The sequence below is a fragment of the Halichoerus grypus genome, chromosome 9, assembly GCF_964656455.1.
Source record: "Halichoerus grypus chromosome 9, mHalGry1.hap1.1, whole genome shotgun sequence".
In the NCBI taxonomy this organism is placed as follows: Eukaryota; Metazoa; Chordata; class Mammalia; order Carnivora; family Phocidae; genus Halichoerus; species Halichoerus grypus.
Genome location: NC_135720.1, coordinates 14,989,942 through 15,010,346, shown reverse-complemented (window position 1 = coordinate 15,010,346; position 20,405 = coordinate 14,989,942). Strand labels below are relative to the sequence as shown.

Below are 20,405 nucleotides of genomic sequence, written 5' to 3'. Positions count from 1 at the left end.
ATCAGCATCTGGATTCAGGATCTTTGTATATTTATTTTTTTCAGAAACATTATCTAGTGTCATCAATTCTTTGGCTACAGAAAATATTGTTATTCCTATTTTCAAAGGGGGAAAAGTGGCACAGAGTGACTTACATGTTGAGTAACTTTTTCTAAAGTCCCTTAGATAGCAGTTTAGAAAATTCTGGCAAACTGGAAGTGACTTATCCAAACTTGAAATTTCTTTTGCTTTATTATCTCTTCTTGTCTATGAGAAGTTTGGGTAGGCAGTTGAACACATATCAGGGCTGATTTATTAACCTCTTAAGGTATTTCTAGTTATTTTAAGGATATCATGACATAGTTCCATATAATTCACTTACTTGAATTCAATTTATTTATTTATTTTATTTTTTAGAGATTTTATTTATTTATTTGACAGAGAGAGCGCACGTGCACGTGCATAAGCAGGGGGAGCAGCAGAGGGAGAGGGAGAAGCAGACTCCCTGCTGAGCAAGGAGCCCCACTTGGGGCTCGATCCCAGGACCCCAGGATTATGACCCAAGCCAAAGGCAGACGCTTAACTGACTGAACCACCCAGGCGCCGCTGAATTCAATTTAAATACATTCAAAAGATTTTTTTTTGGCTGCCTCCTATATATTAGATGTTGCTCACAAGGATTCTGCAGTCTAACTGGCAGACAACCTGTGTAACCATTTATTGCAATGCAGGGAGAAGAGGGTTGAGAAGATGTGGGCACATTGTATAGAGGTAGCAGAGTGGAGAAGCTGAGTCTGAATGCTATTAGGATTTCTCTAGGCTCACAGGGCTGGGCAGGGGTATTCTTGGCAGGAAACAATATGAGCAACGGCCTGAGGCGAGCGAAATTAATGGCAGGTTGGGAAGTAACTGGCACGTAATTGGTTGCTGGAAGATGGGCAAAGGAGCAGCAGGAGATGAGTCAGGAGAAAGAGGTTGAGGTGTTCCAGAGGGTTCTAGGTACTTTGACTGTAAGCATCTTTGCTGCCAGCATTTTTGCTGCAAACATTTTTAGTGCATAATTGGTTGTAAAGTAATTTTGCCATAAAAGATAAAAAAAATGGATTGACAGTTGGGTTTGTTTGACAGTTTGGTTTCCTTTCTCTGTTGACACAGTGCTCCCATTTTTGTTTAAAGATTTTATTTATTTATTTGAGAGAGAGAGAGAGGAGGGGGGTGGAGAGGCAGAAGGAGAGGGAGAAGCAGACTCCCTTCTGGGCAGGGAGCCCAATGTGGGTTTCAATCCCAGGACTCCGGGATCATAACCTGAGCCCAAGGCAGACGCTTAACCGACTGAGCCACCCAGGCGCCCCAGTGCTCCCATTTTTTTTTTTTTTTAAGATTTTATTTACTTATTCATGAGAGACAGAGAAAGAGAGAGAGAGAGGCAGAGGCAGAGGGAGAGGGAGAAGCAGGCTCTCCGCTGAGCAGGGAGCCTGATGTGGGACTCGATCCCAGGATCCTGGGATCATGACCTGAGCTGAAGGCAGATGCTTAACCATCTGAGCCACCCAGGCGTCCCAACTCCCATTTTTTATTATATAAATCTTAACCCTCATAATAGTCTATATAGTGGTACAGAGATTTGAACACACATTTCCCATAGAATTTTGGAATATCTTATCAATGAACATGTGACATATGTCAAGAATAAATAGCAGTGTAGGCTTTCACAATGCATTAACAAAGCTCCTTTACAAATATGCATCCTTGTATTGGGAAACTGATGCCTCTTTTAAGGAAGGGGGAAATTCTAGCAAAAAAAGAAAAAGTGCAATGAGGAGACGAAATCAACAAGCAAACAAGAAAAAAAAAAAAAACTCTTCAAACAACTTTGAAGAAAAGTGCTTAGATGCAATCCACAAAATAAAATCAGTTATTTGCACAGTGTTGGCATAAATCTCCACTATACATTTTGAGCGTAATCAAATATTTTCAATTTGCACTAAAGTCTTTTTAATTTTGTTACTCGTTTTTCATGTTTCATTATGCCCTTTTTAATGAATGTCACTCTTCTGATTTTTGTGATTTTATCTTTAACAACAAAATTGCCTCATGGGCGATTAGTTATGTGGTGAAAATGCTTGTGGCAAAGATGCTTGGGGGGGGGACACAGGAGAATTCTAGAGAGCACTTTGCTTATGTTAACCTTAGTCAAAGAGATAATAATAGCACATCAGAACTCCAAAACTTCCTGAAACTTATGGAATTGCTGTCCCCAAAAAGGCATATCATGCACAGCAACCCAATCCTCTTTGGCCATGAGATCCATATGGCGTGTGGCTCGATACATGTCCCACGTGTTCCTCGTGCCTCTGACAACCATCTGCAGCTGTGGTCGCGGCTACATCACAGAGAGATCTATTGTGTCTTCTTAGAAATCCACAAAAGAATGGGCTGCTCTTTGAGCTTGCTTCCTGTTGGGTGAATTGGAAAATCAAAGGAGAGTAACTCGAAGATTCAGTTTTAACTTCCACATCTAAGAGAGCCGTTGGTCCCTACTCAGAAGAGTTGCAATTCTGGTCACTAATTATGTTTAAAGATTTGATGAAGTCATTCTGTGCAAAAGAACCTCTCTTCATTTTAAACCAAATCCAAATTGTCTCCTATTCCAGAATCATTTGCTTTGGAACTCTTTCTAGCCTTGCGCGCTAGCCTGGCCAGAGAGACACAGTAGATGAATTCTGCTTACTTTGTCTTTGATATCTCAGCTGATTTTCTTCTATTCAGGTTCCCACTTCAAGGATTGCTGGTAGAGTTCCGTGAACTAAGAGAAAGTCAAATATACAGAAGTACTTTCCCTCCTTCCTTTGTCTCTCCATTTCTTGTTCCTTCCCTCTAGTATTTTCCCTCCTGTTTCTCATGCCTCCTTTAGAGAAGCGACTTTTTTTTGCGGGCAGGTCATGTTAGCGGTTAGAAACACGCTGGCCCTCACCGACAGCTCCCTGTGATGGGATGGGTGTTTGTCATCTAGAATCAGTCTCAGACAAAGGAGGCAGTGCTGAAACGCAGTGCTACCGCCTCTCGCCATCTCATCTGCACACATTTTATTACTCTTGGGAAAGAGTTTTGAAACATGGGCTGTGCATTCATGAGATCCATTGAAGAAATTCTAGCTGGCCACAGATGTATTATTGGTCAGAGGCATAGGACAGAATCATGGTCCTACAATCACAGAGCTGGAAAGGAATTTAGAAAACATAGTTGGGGTTTCTTCTCTTACAGAGAAGCAGCTGAGACCAGAGAGGTTTGGTGACTTGCTTAAGCCCATGCAGCTGTCTTGGCAGCCTTTTGTCTAGAACCCAGGCATCCTGACCCAGCCTAGAACTTTTCGACCACAGTCCCCTGCCTCTTGTTAAAAAAAAACCAAAATTCAGTGGAGTCAATTTGAAGATTTAATCAGCTTTATGAAACCATTCATGAATCAGTGAGTATCTCATCTAGCAAGGACAGGGCCACTCTGAGGAGCTGCACAGAATGGAAGGTTTTTATGGGAAGGAGGGTGGGGCAAGAGAGTTAGTAGCAAAAGAAAAGAAAGGATTATTCCAGGCAAGATCTTCTCTTAGGGGGAATGGCAGGGGGTCTTAGTATGCCGATGAGCTCATCTTCCTTTGGGGGGATGGGGAAGGCGCAGGTAACAGATTATCTAACTGGTGCTTTGCAGAAAATTCCTGATGGATAGTTTAAGACTTACATTTCCGGGAAGGTCGAAACTGCTGTTAGGTTAGGGATCCAGCCCTGGTTTACTGACCTGATGCTTTAACCTAAGTGATGCCATTTTGGGCCTGTGGTTTTCTTTTCAACAGTCCCTTATTTTATCCTGAAGTTTATTATGTTTGTCGCCATGTGATCTTTAATGGCATACAGATTCCCAAATAACTTTTGTAAGTAACAATTTCCATTTGCCCTTCTGGACATATTTGTGTGGGCTTTTTATGTGATGACATGTTGTTCCTATCTCTTGGATAGGGTCATAAAACGAATGATTTATGGATCATACTCAAAAGCCGACCAGAGGCCAGTGTTAGAGCAGGACTGTGTTTCCCAGAGTCCCACGTCTTCCTCCTTGAGTTGTCTACTTTCCAAGGGCAGAGAGGATCCTCCTCTTCCTTCTGTTCCCCTGTCTTGCTGCCCCTGCCCGTCCCCTCTCCTGTCCTTTGCCCTCCTACACCTCCTGACTGGCAGCGAGTAGCTGCTTATGCCATGCTGTTGAATGAATGAATGAATTTCTTAGTATTTCTGCATATGAGTAGATTATTATCCTCCTAATATATGTCATATTTTGTGTGGAAATTAGGCTGGAAGTCAGACTTGTTTTAAGAAGGTGTTGTGTCAAACCACAACTCCTCTCTTGACTTATCTCTTTTGTGTCATCCGCATGCCTTGTTTCTTGCATCTTCTCACTTGGGGCTTCTTGGCCTCACCGTTCATTAGCACTTGCAACAGGTTGGTGTGAACAGAGAAAGGAGAGGTGAGGAAACTCAAATCAGGTCATTTGGTTACACATTAGTAACCGAGCACAGATGCAAAGATATTGACTAAATGGGGTTTTAAGGAACTTTATGCCAGGTGATTCTTGTTTCCCATTAGTGTGGAAAATCAACACTTGCTTGTATTTTGGGGTGAAGATATTTTTCTTAAGTGAGTGGGAAAACCTCTTGACATTTTATAGAGAGCCTTACATTTTGAAGGGTGAATGCTAATGTTCTTTGTGCAGAATTTCAGAACTCTTATATACGAACATTAACAACACATCACTTTTCATTTGTTGATGAGTTAAAAAAGATATTTTCTGTAATCCTATCTTAAGGAAATATTCAAACTTTCATCCAGCTATTCTCCTGTATGGTTGTCAGCTCCATTAAACTCTCTTTCCATGGAACTCAACAGAGTTCTCAACCTTTGCACTAGAAATTGGATTAGCGTTTTCCTTTAAAAAACTATTATTGGCCGGGTAATAAATAATTGGGGGCAATTTCAAATGGGATTATTATTTATGAGATTAGGGATGATATCTGAGGTAAGGATTTTGTTCCCAGAGTATGTGACATACTCTGCCTTTGGCTCTCACTACCTTTGGGTGGAGTTCCCAAGGATTCCATTCTCTCTTGGGAGTCCCTGGCTCAGGGATCAGCCTGCCTGATACCTTGACTCCACTGTTGCTTGATTGTATGACTTTGGTGAACTCCTTGTCCCTCTGTCCCTTGGTCACCTCATTTCTAAAGCAAGAGCACTTATAATAGTACTACTTGGGGTAGTTTGAGGGTTAAGTGGATCAATGACCCATAAGGCACTTAACAGTAGTGCCAGCCACAAACATTAATGGCCTGTGGAACTTCGCTTGCCTACTCTCCCAGCTCCCCTTATCTTATTAGGCCAGGGGTCTTGCTGGTCTTCCAGAAATCCAGGGTGTGGTTTGAACTTTGGGCAGAACTTTGAACCAGAAGCTGAAATTCTCTACCATTTTAGATCTTGTACCTTTTTTTTTTTTTTTTTTTTAAGAATGTCTATTTACTGCCATGGAAAATAAATAGAGATTATATTAAAATTCAAACACAAACCTTCAGAGAGTGTGGTAATACCCACAGGTAAGTTCTGGTCCTAGGCACAAACCATCACTAACTTATGCCCATTCATATTTATATATATAGCAGAGAGATGGCAGTTGAGTGTGACCACACACATGGCTAAGATTGCCATGAAGAAAATGTCAGCTAAGGATGACAGAGGGCTGAGGGCAGAACCCTGAGAAACACTGACATTTAGGAGCCTGGTAGAGGAAGAAAATACCGCAAAGGAAACAGGAGTAGAGTAGTTGCCAGAGAGATGATAATCCAGTGTCAAGAGAAGCGGTGAAGACTTGAAGTGCTGTAGGAATTCAAAGTTGAACCAGTGTGAGTTGGAATACTTAGGATAAGCCTCATGGAAGATGGGGGAACTAAAGCTTAGTTTTCTGTGATAGATGAGATGTGATGGCTGATGGGAAGCAGAGACTGCAGAGAATGTAGTATGAGCAATTTCTCAGGTGGAGTTGATAAAATTTTGCTCAGGGAGCTATAGAGGGACCAATACTGGTTGGAGCAGGGAATTCAAGAATTTGAGCTTAATTCTATATGTCGATGATTTTAAAAATAAAATTTTAAAATTTTATTTTCCTGGTTTATCATGCCCCCAGAATTAATAGGCACAAGTTTGAGAGTTTGTTTGTATGTGTTTTCTAGAAAAGACAGTTTCAGAGTCTTCCCTATATTATCAAACAAGTCCCTGATGCCCCCAAAAGGTAATGACCCTCAGATATATGTAATGAAAAGTTATTGAAAGATGAAAGTTATATTTTGTGACCATTCTTTTGACAGTGGCAAGTCCGCTGTGTTTGAGGACTTGTGAGAGGCAGGAGGCTACTTTTAGTAATTCAGATGTAGGGTTATTTATGTCTTAGGCAAGAATGACGAAAACAAGGAATGCAAAGGAAGATAGGCATAGTGTTTTGAAGAAATAACTGATATAATTTGGTGATGGATTAGATGGAAGAGGTACATTTAGCAAATTTTCATCAAGGACCTAAATGTGCGTCAGTTAAAATTGGGGCAAATGAGATGTGATCCCTGCCTTCCTAGAATTTACTGTTTATTAGGGGGAACATATATTTGTCAATAATCACTCAAGTATAGGATGGGAAATTGTGGTAAGTGCCATCAAGAAAAAGTGTAAGGCACTTTGGGTGCATATAACTTTGGGGATTTGATTTGGGTATTAGAATTTCATGAGGTTATCACACTAGCACTTAATTACCCCACATCTCTAGGGAGTGGACATCTGTTTGTTCTTTTCACTTAGCTTTGCAAAAATGTTTCCTCTAGAAACCAAGGCTTTAAACATTTTTTTAAAAATTCTTGATTCATCAGGTGAATAGTGCCTTTGGATTGACTGGTACCATGGTTTATGTTTGGAAAACCAACAGTATTTGATTATGTTGAGCTTCAAACTCTTCCTTTGATTAATGAAAATCTTCTTGATAAATGCACTTTGGTTATGCCCTGTTATGACTTGGTCTAAGAGAGTCCACTTTCTGGACCCAAGATGAATGCCTTCAGAATTCTCTCTTCATCATATTGAATATATAATATCAGTGGGGCACCCATTGGGAAATATTTAGTAGTCACTGGATGTAATGAAAAGGTAACTAAATCTAGTCAGTTGAGTTTCCAGTTTCCATAGGTGCAGTGATGTTTTCTCTTGTTGTCTGATCTCTCATGCTTCTGCCTTTCTCTTCTCTGCCATCACTTTGTTCCTAAGCACTTGCGTGCCTCAGAGCTGCAGTGTGTTCAGTCACTGACAAAACATCCCTCTATTTTTCGCTTAAGCTTCCGCCTTACTTCTTTTTAGAGAATCTTTAAACATACCTGTAAGGCTGAAGAACATCTAACTTGGTAAACTAGTCAACTTCTTATCTGAGTCTTGTGAGAATATGTCCAAGATGAGAAACTATAGAGGTTTGGTGACAATTCAGTGAGAAAGGGATAAGAATTTTATAAAGAGACGGGCGCCTGGGTGGCTCAGTTGGTTAAGCGACTGCCTTTGGCTCAAGTCATGATCCCGGAGTCCTGGGATCCAGTCCCACATCGGGCTCCCGGCTCAGCGGGGAGTCTGCTTCTCCCTCTGACCCTCTGCCCTCTCATGCTGTTTCTCTCTCGCTCGCTCTCTAATAAATAAATAAAATCTTAAAAAAATAATTTTATAAAGAGAGAGATGTTTTAGCAAATTGGCTAAAGAATTAGTTAAATTCTCACCTAGAATAAAGAGATAAGGGAAGCAAAACCTGATAACATTTAGATCATGAAAATGAGAGTAGTTAATTTAGTTTCTATGAAAATAAGGAGAAGCCAAAAGGCCTCTGAGGCTGACTGAGAGGAAGAAAGTTTGCCCTAAACATGGTATAAGTATTTCCTACCAAAGAAGCATGAAGCCAAAGTGCCATGTCTTTGACAGATGCAGTTGGGCTAGGCTGGGGAGAGGGAAGCTAGAAGAGATGAGTCTGGGACCTCTAATGAGGCTCATCCCTGAGGGCTGATCTAACCGCAGGTCAGTGCCTGGCCTGCCCTTGTGGCTTGGTCTGAGTCCAGGCGCAGACACCTTCCACTCTGTTCCTTTCCACTACAGAGGATGAGGCCAAGTTAGTCTGCATCCTAGGGACGCAGATCTCAGTCTGGAGGCAGTTGTACCAAATTGCCTTGGCCTAATGGATATTCCAGAAAACCTGAACATATTTCAAGGTGCCACAGGGCCTTGCAGACAATGAGAAGATCTCACTTGCCTTTTAGGTTGATCTGGATTATATTTTTCAATACTCCTCCTCCTGTTTAGGAGCATTCATAGAGCAGGGTTGAGCCAAAATGATAACTGACAACGTTACATATATGATTTTCCAAGTTGGATAAAAAAGTTCCTTTGTGGAAAGGAAATATGGCCTGTGTAATTTCCTCTCTTCTTTTTTTCAGGCCTTCTGGTTTTATGCTCTATGCCTGCAGTAGATTTTCAGTATTCCAGGGACATCTCAAAGATAAAGTGTAGATGGAAGGCATTTTGCTGGTAGCATACATCTCTGCGAGATCTGGGGAAAATGAGCTTTTGCTGTTAAATTTTTCACCAGTACTTTTAAAAACAATATTTATGTATTCCATTTATATTGTAAAAATGATCACTTTATTGATTCAGTCATTGATTAATTCATTTGATATCAATATTTACTGAGTCTCTATTTTGGATGAGGCACTATGCTATAAACAATTGGGGTTCCAAAGATGAGTAAGACATGAGCAACTTAGCAGCAATGGAGACACACGAATATACAACTGAAGCGGTAAGAATGTAGCAAGTGGTAGAAGTAAAGAAAAACTGGCCATTGAGTTCGGAACAGGAGTAAATTATTACCAGGGTGAGGATTAGGAATGGTTGGTAAGAGAAGTGACCTTAAGATGCAGTGATTACCTCAAACCCATTTGGATGGCTGCTATTAAACAAAACAAAACAAAACAGAAAAAACATATGTTGGGAAGGGTGCAGAGAAATTGGAACCCTTGTGCATTGTTGGTGGGAATGTAAAATAGTGCAGTTACTGTGGAAAACAATATGACAGTTCTTCACAAAATTAAAAATAGAACTACTATATGATCCAGCAATCCCACTTCTTGGTATATATCCAGATGAATTGAAAGCAGACTTTCACAGAGATATTTGAACATCCATGTTAATAGCAGCATTATTCAAAATATGGAAGCAGCCCAAATGTCCATTGTCTATTGGTGGATGAATGGATAAACAAAATATGGTAAATATGTACAATGTAATATTATTCAGCCTTAAAAAGAAAGGCAGTTCTGACCATACTACAACATGGCTGAACCTTGAGGGCATTATGCTTAAGTGAAATAAACCATTGACAAAAAGGCAATTAGTATATTATTCCACTTATATGAATTATCTAGAGTAGTCAAGTACATAGAGATTGAAAGTAGATGGTGGTTGCCAGGGCCTGGGGGGAGGAGGAAATGGGGAGTTGTTGAATGGGTGTGAAGTTTCAGTTTTGTGAGATGGAAAAGCTCTGGAGATTGGTTAACACTGATGTGAATAACTTAACATTATTGAACTCTACACTAAAAAATTAAGATGATAAATTTTATGTTATATTTATCCTACCACAGTTTTAAAATTTGCAGTATTTTATTTTGCAGGGATGGGTGGAAGATGCTTGATACTTTGGAACTTTTGTCCATGCATATATCATTCACTCCTTCCTTCCTTCCTTCATTCAACAAATGTGTATGGAATGTCTGCTACGGGCAGCGCCCTGAGCTGGGTGTTGAGGCTGCAGTACTTAAGATTGATAAGGCCTCGAAACTGTCAGTGCCCAGCTTGCTAACCACACTGCCCCCAAAAGGCCCTAAGCTCCTATAGTTAAATATTCACAGCTGCTTCCTACTGACTTGAATCATCGTAAGATGTTAGTAAACGAACAGTACAAGATTGAGGTCGACTGGGGAGAGGGGAGTTCAACAGCATTGTGATGAAATGGAAGGGGATAGGCAGAAGAATATGAACTGGAACTGAAAACTGCAAGCCCGTGCTCTCTAAAGATATTAAAAAATAAAGAACTTCCATTTGAGGCTGTCAAAGTAAGAGCTGTGTCATTTAGAATGGAAAAAATCGGCCGAGTCAGATGTGCTTAATGCAAGGAGCTGGTATTTTGTGAGTATTATGGCAAGTATTGTTTGAGAACCACTGCCACAAAACTGTGGACAATACCAATGAGTGATCAGAGTAGGAAAGGGTCATAAAATTTGAGCTAAAAGGAAAGACAGGGCTTGTGAAAGGGAGGGCCAGTGAAAAAGTCAGTGTGGTCTTGTTATTTGGGTGGAGAGTAGAAGCAGGAAGCATGGGTTTCTTTAATCAGAGACCCTGGAAACTCTATCTTAAATTCATTTTATCTCATCCTAGGTTGGTTTTTTAAAATTTATTTTTTATTCTTTTTTTAAGATTTTATTTATTTGAGAGAGAGAGTACAAACAGGGGGAGGGGCATAGAGACAAACAGACTCCGTGCTGAGTGAGGAGCCCAACAGTGGGGCTGGATCCCAGTATCTTGAGATCATGACCTGAGCTGAAGTCAGAGGCTGAGCCACAGGTGTTCCAGCTTTTTTTTTCTATTTTCTTTTCTTTTCTTTCTTTCTTTCTTTTTTTTTTTTTTTGGTATCTTCACTCCATCTATCCTTCCAGTATCTTTCAACTTTTCTTTTTTTCCTATACACTCTGAAACATTCTATGAGTTCATTTAAATATATTATTGAGTGCCAACTACATACCAGGCACTGTGCTGGGCTCTGACCATGCACCCTCATTTCTCTTCTACTGCTTTTATTCAGTTGCACATGCCTAGCAAATCCTTGATCTAAGTTCTGATCTTATACTGGTTAAATGAGAGATGCAAACTTCATCTCATTTGCTCCTTTTCTTAGCTCTTTTTTCTCTGTCTTCTTCAAGGTGTCTTTGTTGAGGCTGTTCCTTCTACCTGTGTCTTGAATCCCAACTGCTATACTTCCCTGGACTTTGTTCTGTTCTGCCCTTCTCTGTACCCCCAACTCTTCCCTCTCTTTTGCCCATTTCTTTCAGTCTAGATGAGGCTTCCACTTCCATTCTGAAAATCCTTTTTTTAATCTTTATGTTCTTTAGCAACCACCCCACCCCATCTCTTTCTTTACTTGTTCTCATCTAAGTTCTCAAAGGAATGGCCTTCACTCATTTTCATTTCCTCCTACTCCATTCTCTTTCCCACCCACTGGATTTTGGCTTGTGCTTGTACACCTCTACCAAAACTCCTTGCTAAGGTTCCTCTTTGTCAAATCCTACTTCTATGTCATCAGTCCTTGCTTTATTGGACTTCTCTGCTCCATCTGGCACTGTCAATCACTCTTCCTTCTGAAAGCTTTCTACTTCCTTAAAACTTTTTACTTCTCCATTTCCTGCATTCTCCCAGAACTTACTGTTAATTCTCAGGTTTCTTTCTGGGATATGCTTCCTCTACGAACTTTTTATAAGGTTGGAGTAATCATCTGTGTTTCTCTGCTCTTCTTATTCTACATGCTCTTAAAGAGGAGTATTGAGTATTGAATGGCACCCTTAAATTATAGACAAGTTATAAAAACTGATATCTAGGATTACATGATAACAGTCACATAAAAATTTGAATTGTTATCTTTCTATACATGTTCTATGTTGCTCATCGGTTCATTTGAGTTTCAAATGCTCCAGCTGCTTTTTACTTTGTCTCTATTTCCTAAAGGTACTTAGTGTGTCTAGAATTGGAATGAGCATTGGTCTCTAATGGTTCTGCATTAATTGTGAATCCCTGAAAAAAAAAGTGTAAGTCTATTAAAAACAAGTTAATTTCATCTTGTCATTTTTCTAGATAATATATTCTGGTGTAGACAGTCCATTTCTTAAGCAAGTTTGCAATAAACAGTTTCCCCTCAAGGTTGATATAATAGGCAAACACCTTTTGCCGTAACAGCGGGCAAGAGGTAATGAAAGATTAGCTTACATTATGATTCATTATTTCAAAATGTCAGAATAAAGTGGATCTGCTGCATCCCCCAAGCCTCTTATTCTTTAGAAAAGCATACATGTTTTGCTTTTCTAATGTTAATAGATTCACTGTTTTTATTTTCTCCTACTTTTTTTTTCCCCCCCCCCAGGCCAAACTCAGACAATCGGCGCCAGGGTGGCAGAGAGAGATTGGCCAGTACCAGTGACAAGGGAAGCATGGCTGTGGAGTCTGCCAAGGAGACCCGCTACTGTGCAGTGTGCAATGACTATGCCTCAGGCTACCATTATGGCGTCTGGTCCTGTGAGGGCTGTAAGGCCTTCTTCAAGAGAAGTATTCAAGGTAACAGTGTGTTGAAAGCAACTTATTCCATTTTTAATCCTGAGGGTAAGCAACTGAAAAAGGAAGGCATATGAGCAGTCCTTTGTAGAAGAAAACTCTAATACCTGGTAGGTCCACTAGTATGTCGGGTAGAAACATGGAGAAAAACAAAGTTCGCAGGAGAAAGAGTTGATGAAGAGACCAGGGCAGTTGTAGCTGAGTAATTATGCTTCCTCCATTGGCATGATCCAAGCAGTCTTGAGCAACTCTATAGGAAGGGGACTTTAATAGCTGGGTCTGGAGAGGTCTGTGCCCTGATTAGGGGATGGCAGGTGGGTATTCATTTGTTGCAGGCAGCTAGGCTTATATGATACAATGTAAGTTGAGTTGTCTCTACATTATTACTTTTCCACCTTGGCTGTGTCCAGATAGGCATTCTGTTCTGATCTTTGCTCCAGACCACCAGTTCTTTGCACCAATTCTAACTTGACTGGTTCTTCCCTTGCTCTTCCTCCATCTCTTTGTTGTCTCAGTGGATGATATGACTTTTGCTAAAATGAGAAGACTCAATAGCTGGTGACCTGTAATAGGGGACATATTATCAGTATAAGTGGTTAGTAAGTATTTACTTGTAACATTTCATTCACCTGTGTGCCTGGATCCTCTTTTGTATGTGGCTTACCAAGAGCAGCTTCTCCCTTCTACTGCCAGCTCCAATTTATTTGTACTCCAAGAATGTCTATATTGTTGCATTTTATAGGATGCCCTGGGGGAAACATAAATCATTTCTACTACCTAAAATATCTATGGTAAAAATCCTTTGTCTGACAGGAATAGCAGTCTGACAGGAGTTTAGGTTAGCTGAATTAACTTTGTCTTGGTCCATTTTATTTATTTATTTATTTGTCTTGGTCCATTTTAAAAGCAGCTTTTGACAGTTATTACTTTCAACATCTTTTAGAAACCTACTGTAAGATTTGCACTTTTTTGTTGGATTTTTTAATAAAATTAATGATATTCTCTGATAGTAAATTTTTGTTAATATACATATATGTACACACACAAAGAAATAGAGATATAAATAAATAAATATACACATGGATATGTATATATACACACATACGTGTTAAAGCAACATAGATTATTTAATTTTACCACTTAATACTATCTTAATTTAGAAAAACGATATTTCTATTTGGTTTAGGTTAGCATAAGCTCACAGAGGTCTTTCAACAACCATCTTCATTTGTGATAGTACTTTTTATTTGCTTTTATGTATTCTAAAATAGCATTATTTTCACCAAACATTTAATCTGGTATTGACAAATCATCTGACAGAGGTAGATTTAGTGAACAGGTTCAACTACAAACTTGGATAAGTCATTTATCTGAGACAGTTCTCTCATCTATAAAAATGATTGAGAGCAACTTTCAGCAGCATTTTTTTTTTTTTTTTTTTGGTAAAAGGCCAGATAGTAACTGTTTTAGGCTTTGTAGTCCTTGTTGCAACTACTTAGCCCTGACATTGTGGCCTATAAGGAACCATAGACAATATATAAGTAAGTGGGTGTATGCCAATAAAACTATATACAAAAACAGACCAGAACTGACCTGGGAGCCATAATTTGCTGATCTTTGATTTAATGTATGGGAAGGGAATAGATTGTTTCTAAATCTAAAGTTTTGACTATTCATGTTTATTAAAAACTTACTCTGTACCTGTGCAAGATGTTCTGAGAGAAATCAAAATATGTGTAAGATATGATCTGTAATCCCACAAAATTTGGAATTTATTTGGGAAATTTATTGGGGAGGCAAAGGTACTTGTTCTTATGATACAATTAGAGAGTAAGTCAGGATAGGGATAAAGTGCTATTATATGATAAAGATAAGGAAAACAATGGATGAATATAAGAAAACAAATATTTTCAGTTGTAAAAGTCAAATTACTAATATTAAAGATAGAAAGGACTTTTCTTCAAGGAATAACACCAATATTCTCACAAGTTATTTTCATCCTGTTTGTTCAGCATTGAAGAGTGTACTATATAACTTCACATCAGACTGAGTATTGTCTCTGAGCATTAAGGCACTTAGAGAAGAATATATAGAAATGTATAAGAAGAAAGAATATAAAGAAAAATAATGCACTTAAAAAATAGTGAAGGAAATGTGAGCTAATAAAAATAAATATTTTATTGGTATGGCATTATCTCAAGTTCAGATATTTAGAAAATTTTTGTGTACTCTTTGATGGTTAAAATATATATCTTATCTCCATCTTGTATGTATAGACTAAATAGTAGGATTTCATTGTACTATAAATTATATTATATAAAATTTTACTGTATATATAAATGGCATAAACTGCAATTTCTGCCTGGCTTCAGAAACTTCTTATCATGGTATGAAGTCACTTAAATAAGCTTTATTAAATGAGGTGAATATTGAGTCCACAGTTTTAGAAGAAGCATAGAAATGAAGCAGAGATATTAACTTCTAGAGATAGGGAGGGACCTTAAAAATGATTCGGTTTATGGGTTCATTCATTTATTCATTGATTACCTCTACTAGGCAAAGAACTGTGGAAGGCCCTGGAGATACAATTATAAGAAAGACATGGTCCTTATTCTCATAGACCTTAAAAGGTAGTGGGAGAGTTGCACAAATAAACTGGCCACTAAATAACAGTGTGACATGTGCCAAGATGAGGGTGAGTGAAGGGTCTTATATAGGAGTCCAGACTTCACTCAGTCCTGGTGAGGGTTGAGTCAGGCTCTGAGGAGTTTTCCTGATTCAAAATTAAGTCTGGAGGATGAGTCAAATGAGCAGAATGAAGGAGAAGGGGATGGATGTTCATAGGAATGAGCATATGAGCAAAGACCAGGAGATGAAAGGGAGTTTGGGGAGTTCTGTGAATAGAAATTAACAAAATTAATTGACCATTAGATCAAACAAAGACATTCTTGGCCATGTATTTATTCTTGATTATGTAAAAATAAAGTAGTTTATTTCCTTCTTACTTCAATGGTGTTTCTATGTATTTGGCTTGTTTGTGCATATAAAAAGGAAATACCAGAGCAAGTTTAGTGGTTTCTTGTCCCATTTTCTCATCATAGTCTTGATAACATGCAACTAAAAAGTTTTACTGAACTTCTTTGGCTCTTTATAAGTCACACTGACCCTCAAACCTATTTAAGGACAGTGAAGGGTCTGACATGCAGGTAGAAACTTCTGAAGATGCTGTAGCTGTCCCTGTTTTTCTTGTTATTTAAGAAGAGAGATAGAAATGAGTATCCATCAGGTTACTCTAGTGCTCTAAGTGTTTTAGTTGAAGAGGTAAAGTGTTTGATTTGAAAGCATACAAATTTTCATCCACTACTTAGTGTATAAACTTGATTACTCAAGAAATTGAGTAATGGCCTTCAGTTGAACATACTCCTTTTTTTTTTTTTTAAAGGAAAGTCAAGGATGCTATTTAAGGGAGGGGTAAAATGGGATAGTACATGAACTTGTTAATCATTGCAGATGGAGAAGCAGTGTTTCTTAAGATGTGTTGTAGGCAAAGACCTTGGATGAGTTATATAAGCAGATTTGATTACAGGTACCATCTTTGAGTACCACCTTGGACTCAAGGAAAAAAGACTCCACTGAGCTCCCTGCTTCTCTGACATTATTATTTCAAATGTTCATGAGGTACAGTGGAGTCCCAAGCCTATCTGTATACCACTAACTATGTTGCCACTTCATATTATCTCTCTCAGATGTACAAAGAATATAATTAGATCAAACAGACATGGCCCAGGCAGGTGTTGACTTAAAGGTTAGCTAAGACCAGAAGGACATCAGGGTGGTATCATGGTGGAGTCTGGTTATGGTTCAAGGCAGTGAGGCATTAGGTCCCACCAGGAAACTGACAAGCTTTGTCCATTAGGCCTTGGAAAGCGTCAGGGGTGGGTGGTGGGGTTTGACATTCCAGCACCCTGGATAGCTCCCCCAACAGTGGCTGAGTGTAAGCAGAGCCTGACTTTCTGAACTTCAGCCCATTTAGTTGGCTCCATCCATTTTGTAGAGCTGTATTAAGAGAGAACTTAGGCCTTTTGTGCTTGGTCTTCCAAGATGGATTAGGTTTTACATTTAGTTTCATATTTCTAGTCACCTTCTGGCTTGACATATGTACCCGTGCCTGGAAAAGGCCAGCAGATGGGGGAGAAGTGGTGGTTGCTCTCTCATTATCTAGCTATTTTATCTCTGGAATCTGTTCAGAGATATAGCTCAAAGTTGAAGTCTTGAAATATATGCACACAAAAATATGAAATTTTGATCTCCATATTCCAAACTTGCCCCTCTACCCTCTAGTCTCCATGCAACAGCAGGAGAAATCTTTTAAATGTATTCATCATGTCATATGGTCTTTCCCTTAAAACTCACACTGCACTTCAAGTCCAGATTCCCTCCTATGGCTTATATTACTCTATAGTCTCTTAGTCCTGCTTATTTCTCCCCCTGTTCATTATAATCAAGCCACATTGGCCTTCTTTCTCTTCCTCCAACACACCAACCATGTTCCTTCCTCAGGACCTCAGCACATTTTTCCTTTGCTTGCAACACTCGCATCTTTACTTGGCTGGCCCCTTGTCATTCAGATCTCTGCCCAAGATCACTTTCTCAGAGAAAAAGACCATGTCATGTCAGTATCTTCAGGGAATCTTCCATGATTACCCTAGCCAAAGTAATCCTACAAATGTTTGCCCCTAGTTTTTTTCTTTCTTTTTTTTCTACTCCATTACCCTTATTTTTCTTTAAGGCCCTTAAACCCTTAATGAAGTTCTCTTATTTGTTCATTTGGTTGATGACTGTAAATCTGTACCAGGTGCTGCTTCCCCATATTCCTGCCTGAACTTGGATGTAAGCTCAGTGAAAGCTGATTTCAGGTCTGGCCTGCCCTGTTGTTTACTGTTGCTCCAGTACCTCTAGTAGTGTTGGGCACATCACCGCTAAATAGATTAGGACAAGAAGTCTAAAGAATGGTAGATAAGACCTGCTAGAGGACCTCAGAGAAGGAAGAAATTTCACTGGGTAAGGCTGGCAGGAGACGGACTAATACAAGTGGTATATTTGACATAAGCCTAGAAAGAAATAAAGGATTTTCATAGGCAGCCAGCAGTTTGGAAAATAATTCCAGAAATGTGAAAGAGCATAAACCAAGAAAAGCTCAGGGAAAACTGGGTAAATAAGCCTTGAGAGAACAGAGGGCTCATTGTCCTCTCTCTGCCTCTTTGCTTTTCCTCTTCAGCTTTTAAAAAGTTGGCATTCCCTAGCATCTACAATCTCTTTTCCTTTCACTTCCCCATCCTTTTCTCCAACCGGTTTTCTAGGTGGTCTCATGCATATCTGTTTATGGGTTGAATTGTGCTTCCCCAAAAGCCATGTTGAAGTCCTAACCCCCAGTACCTCGGTATTTCCAAATAAGTCACCATAGATATAATTAGTTGAAGTCATATTGGAGTAGGGTGGACCCTTGATCCAATAGGACTAGTGTCCTTATAAGAAGGGCATTTGGATGCAGAGACAGACAGGAGAATGCTGTAAGACCACAGAGAGAGATTGGAGGGATGCATCTACATGCCAAAGAACACCAAAGATTGCTGGCAAAAACGAGAAGCTAGAAAGAGGCAAGAAAGTAGTGTTCCCCGCAGCTTTCAGAGAGTGTGTAGCCCTGCTGACAAGCCTCCGGAATTCTGAGACAATACTTTATGTTGTGTTAAGTTACTCATTTGTGGTCCTTTGTCATGGAAGCCCTAGGGAAACAATATTTAAGACCTAAAGTGTCACAACTATGCAGATATCTCCCACATCGAGCTCCTGCCTCAACCTGGTTTCTTAGTGACTCCCATGTGTCTTCATCTGACACTAGCTGCTCTCTCTGGTGAGCGCTGTTGATATCTGTTTCCTCAGGCACCCACCCTGAAAACCGTAGAGTCAGCTGTCTTCATCTTCTCACCCCTGATGTTTCCCATCAGAACTGTTGTGTAGCTATGTTGAGACCACTTCTTTAATGTGCATTCATCCAATTCTTGCTAATGTTCCCTGGGATCATTGAAATAATTTAATGTTTACTTTTGCCTTCTCCTTCACTTAAACCATTTGCTTCATTTGGTTTTCCTTCTTCCAAGCCATTCTGTGCACTGCCAGTCTACTAATGTTCTTAAGGCAAATCCCTAGTCATGTCAATACCTTTTACAGAATGCTTTAATGACTTCCATGGCCCAGGGAAGAGTCCTAAGACCACTGTTCAAGGATTTCCAAGTCACTGTTTGTACATTTGAAGTAAACTTTTTTTATACTGGACTACTTGTTGTTACTCAAATATGAGCATTCCATTTCTTTGCTGGGAGTTACTTTCCAAACTTACCTGTAAAATCTCTTCCTATTCTAGTCAAAAGTTACTCTCATTTAAACTTCTCTGGTGTTAATGCAGCAGTTCTCTCTCTCCTGTGGCCCTCTCTGTCTGGGACTGCAAGTGTCTGTGTAGAGAGATAGGTTTTTCCCTTACTGAATGTGAGCACCTCACAGGTAAGGCCCAGATCAAGGCTTCATATTGTAGGAATCACTCAGTGCATAAACAAAAGTATGAGAGGAGGGTTAGGATCAGTTTGTGGGCCTCAGGCAACATAAAGCCATTACGCTTTTTCGATCATGGGAGAGAGAGGACAGAACACACTTTAATTAAGATTAACCTGCCAGAGGCATATAGGAGAGACTACAGAGGGAGAGAGTGGAAGCATGAAGACTAAGTTGGCTGGTATTCCAGTAGTTTAGACAGGCTAAAAGTCTGGACTTTTGGGTATTTGTGAAATGAGGAAGAAAGGGAATAGACTGAAGGATATTATAATGGAAGGATCTAGGTGGTTTTAAGGTGATTCTGTATGGGATGTCTGGGAGAGAAGGAAGTTAAGAGGTTCACACACAGAGGGAAAATAATGGTGTCATCACCTGAGGTGAGAAAAGCAAGAGAAAGGCCAATCAGAGAGGGGTTGTGATAGCTTCAATTCCAGATACTGAGTTTGACATGATAGCTGGGTGTCTGGACAGAATTACCCAGCAGTTACAGAAGAGAATCAGCGCTCTGCAGACAATCCAGGGGTGGGGATTTGAATCAATTCCCTCAATTAATATATTAACAAAACTTGGTGGAAAGAATGGTTAACTACTTCCTGAAGGTTGCCCATTATTAATAGTGGAGAAGTAATTCCAGAAACTTCCTTTTAATTCTCATAATAATGTATTATGAGTTCCCTGCATCTTACCAAAACCTTGTAAGAAACACTCTCATTATTAAAAGTGTATGTTTGAGGCCCCTCTAAAGAAGAAAATCACAAATTAGCCCAACGGGCTGAATGTTGCTCTCCAGGAGCTTACTATTTAAAAGAGAACATGCTGGTTCCATCACATAGAGCTGTACAAATAGTAAACAGCAGGAACAAATAGAAGCATTTTTATGACTTTCAAATAAAAAACAGGTTGTTGTTTTTTTTTCCAAATTATTTATACCATGGAAGTCCATAGGCACCTTTTCTGACCCAGAGTTTGTCTAATCCTTCCATTACTTCTACTTCTAATTTTTTTTAAAGATTTTATTTATTTGACAGAGAGAGAGCACAAGCAGGGGGAGGGCAGGCAGAGGGAGAGGGAGAAGCAGGCTCTCTGCCGAGCAAGGAGACTGATGCAGGGCTCCATCCCAGGACCCTGGGATCACGACCTGAGCCGAAGGTAGATGCGTAACTGACTGAGCCACCCAGATGCCTCTCTACTTCTAATTTTTACTCTCCATCTTGTAGTCACATGCATGTTGTACAGCAGAGAAATAAGACCCCTAAGGCTGAAGGGCAGAAGAGTTTCAGTGTGTACACAGATGAGTATCATGTAATTTTCAAATGAAAGCATTTGTAATGAAACTTTTTGAAAGA

The 20,405-nt window shown here is 39.6% G+C and overlaps 1 protein-coding gene across 3 annotated transcripts in view; it reads left to right on the top strand.

Moving 5' to 3' along the window:
• Positions 1–20,405, top strand: part of ESR1 (estrogen receptor 1) — a 361,147-nt gene that overhangs the window by 116,015 nt on the left and 224,727 nt on the right. For all 3 annotated transcript variants that reach the window (XM_036072959.2, XM_078054566.1, XM_078054567.1), the window contains one exon: positions 12,266–12,456. In XM_036072959.2, the coding sequence (XP_035928852.1) occupies positions 12,266–12,456 (191 nt within the window). The remainder of the gene's footprint in view (positions 1–12,265; positions 12,457–20,405) is intronic.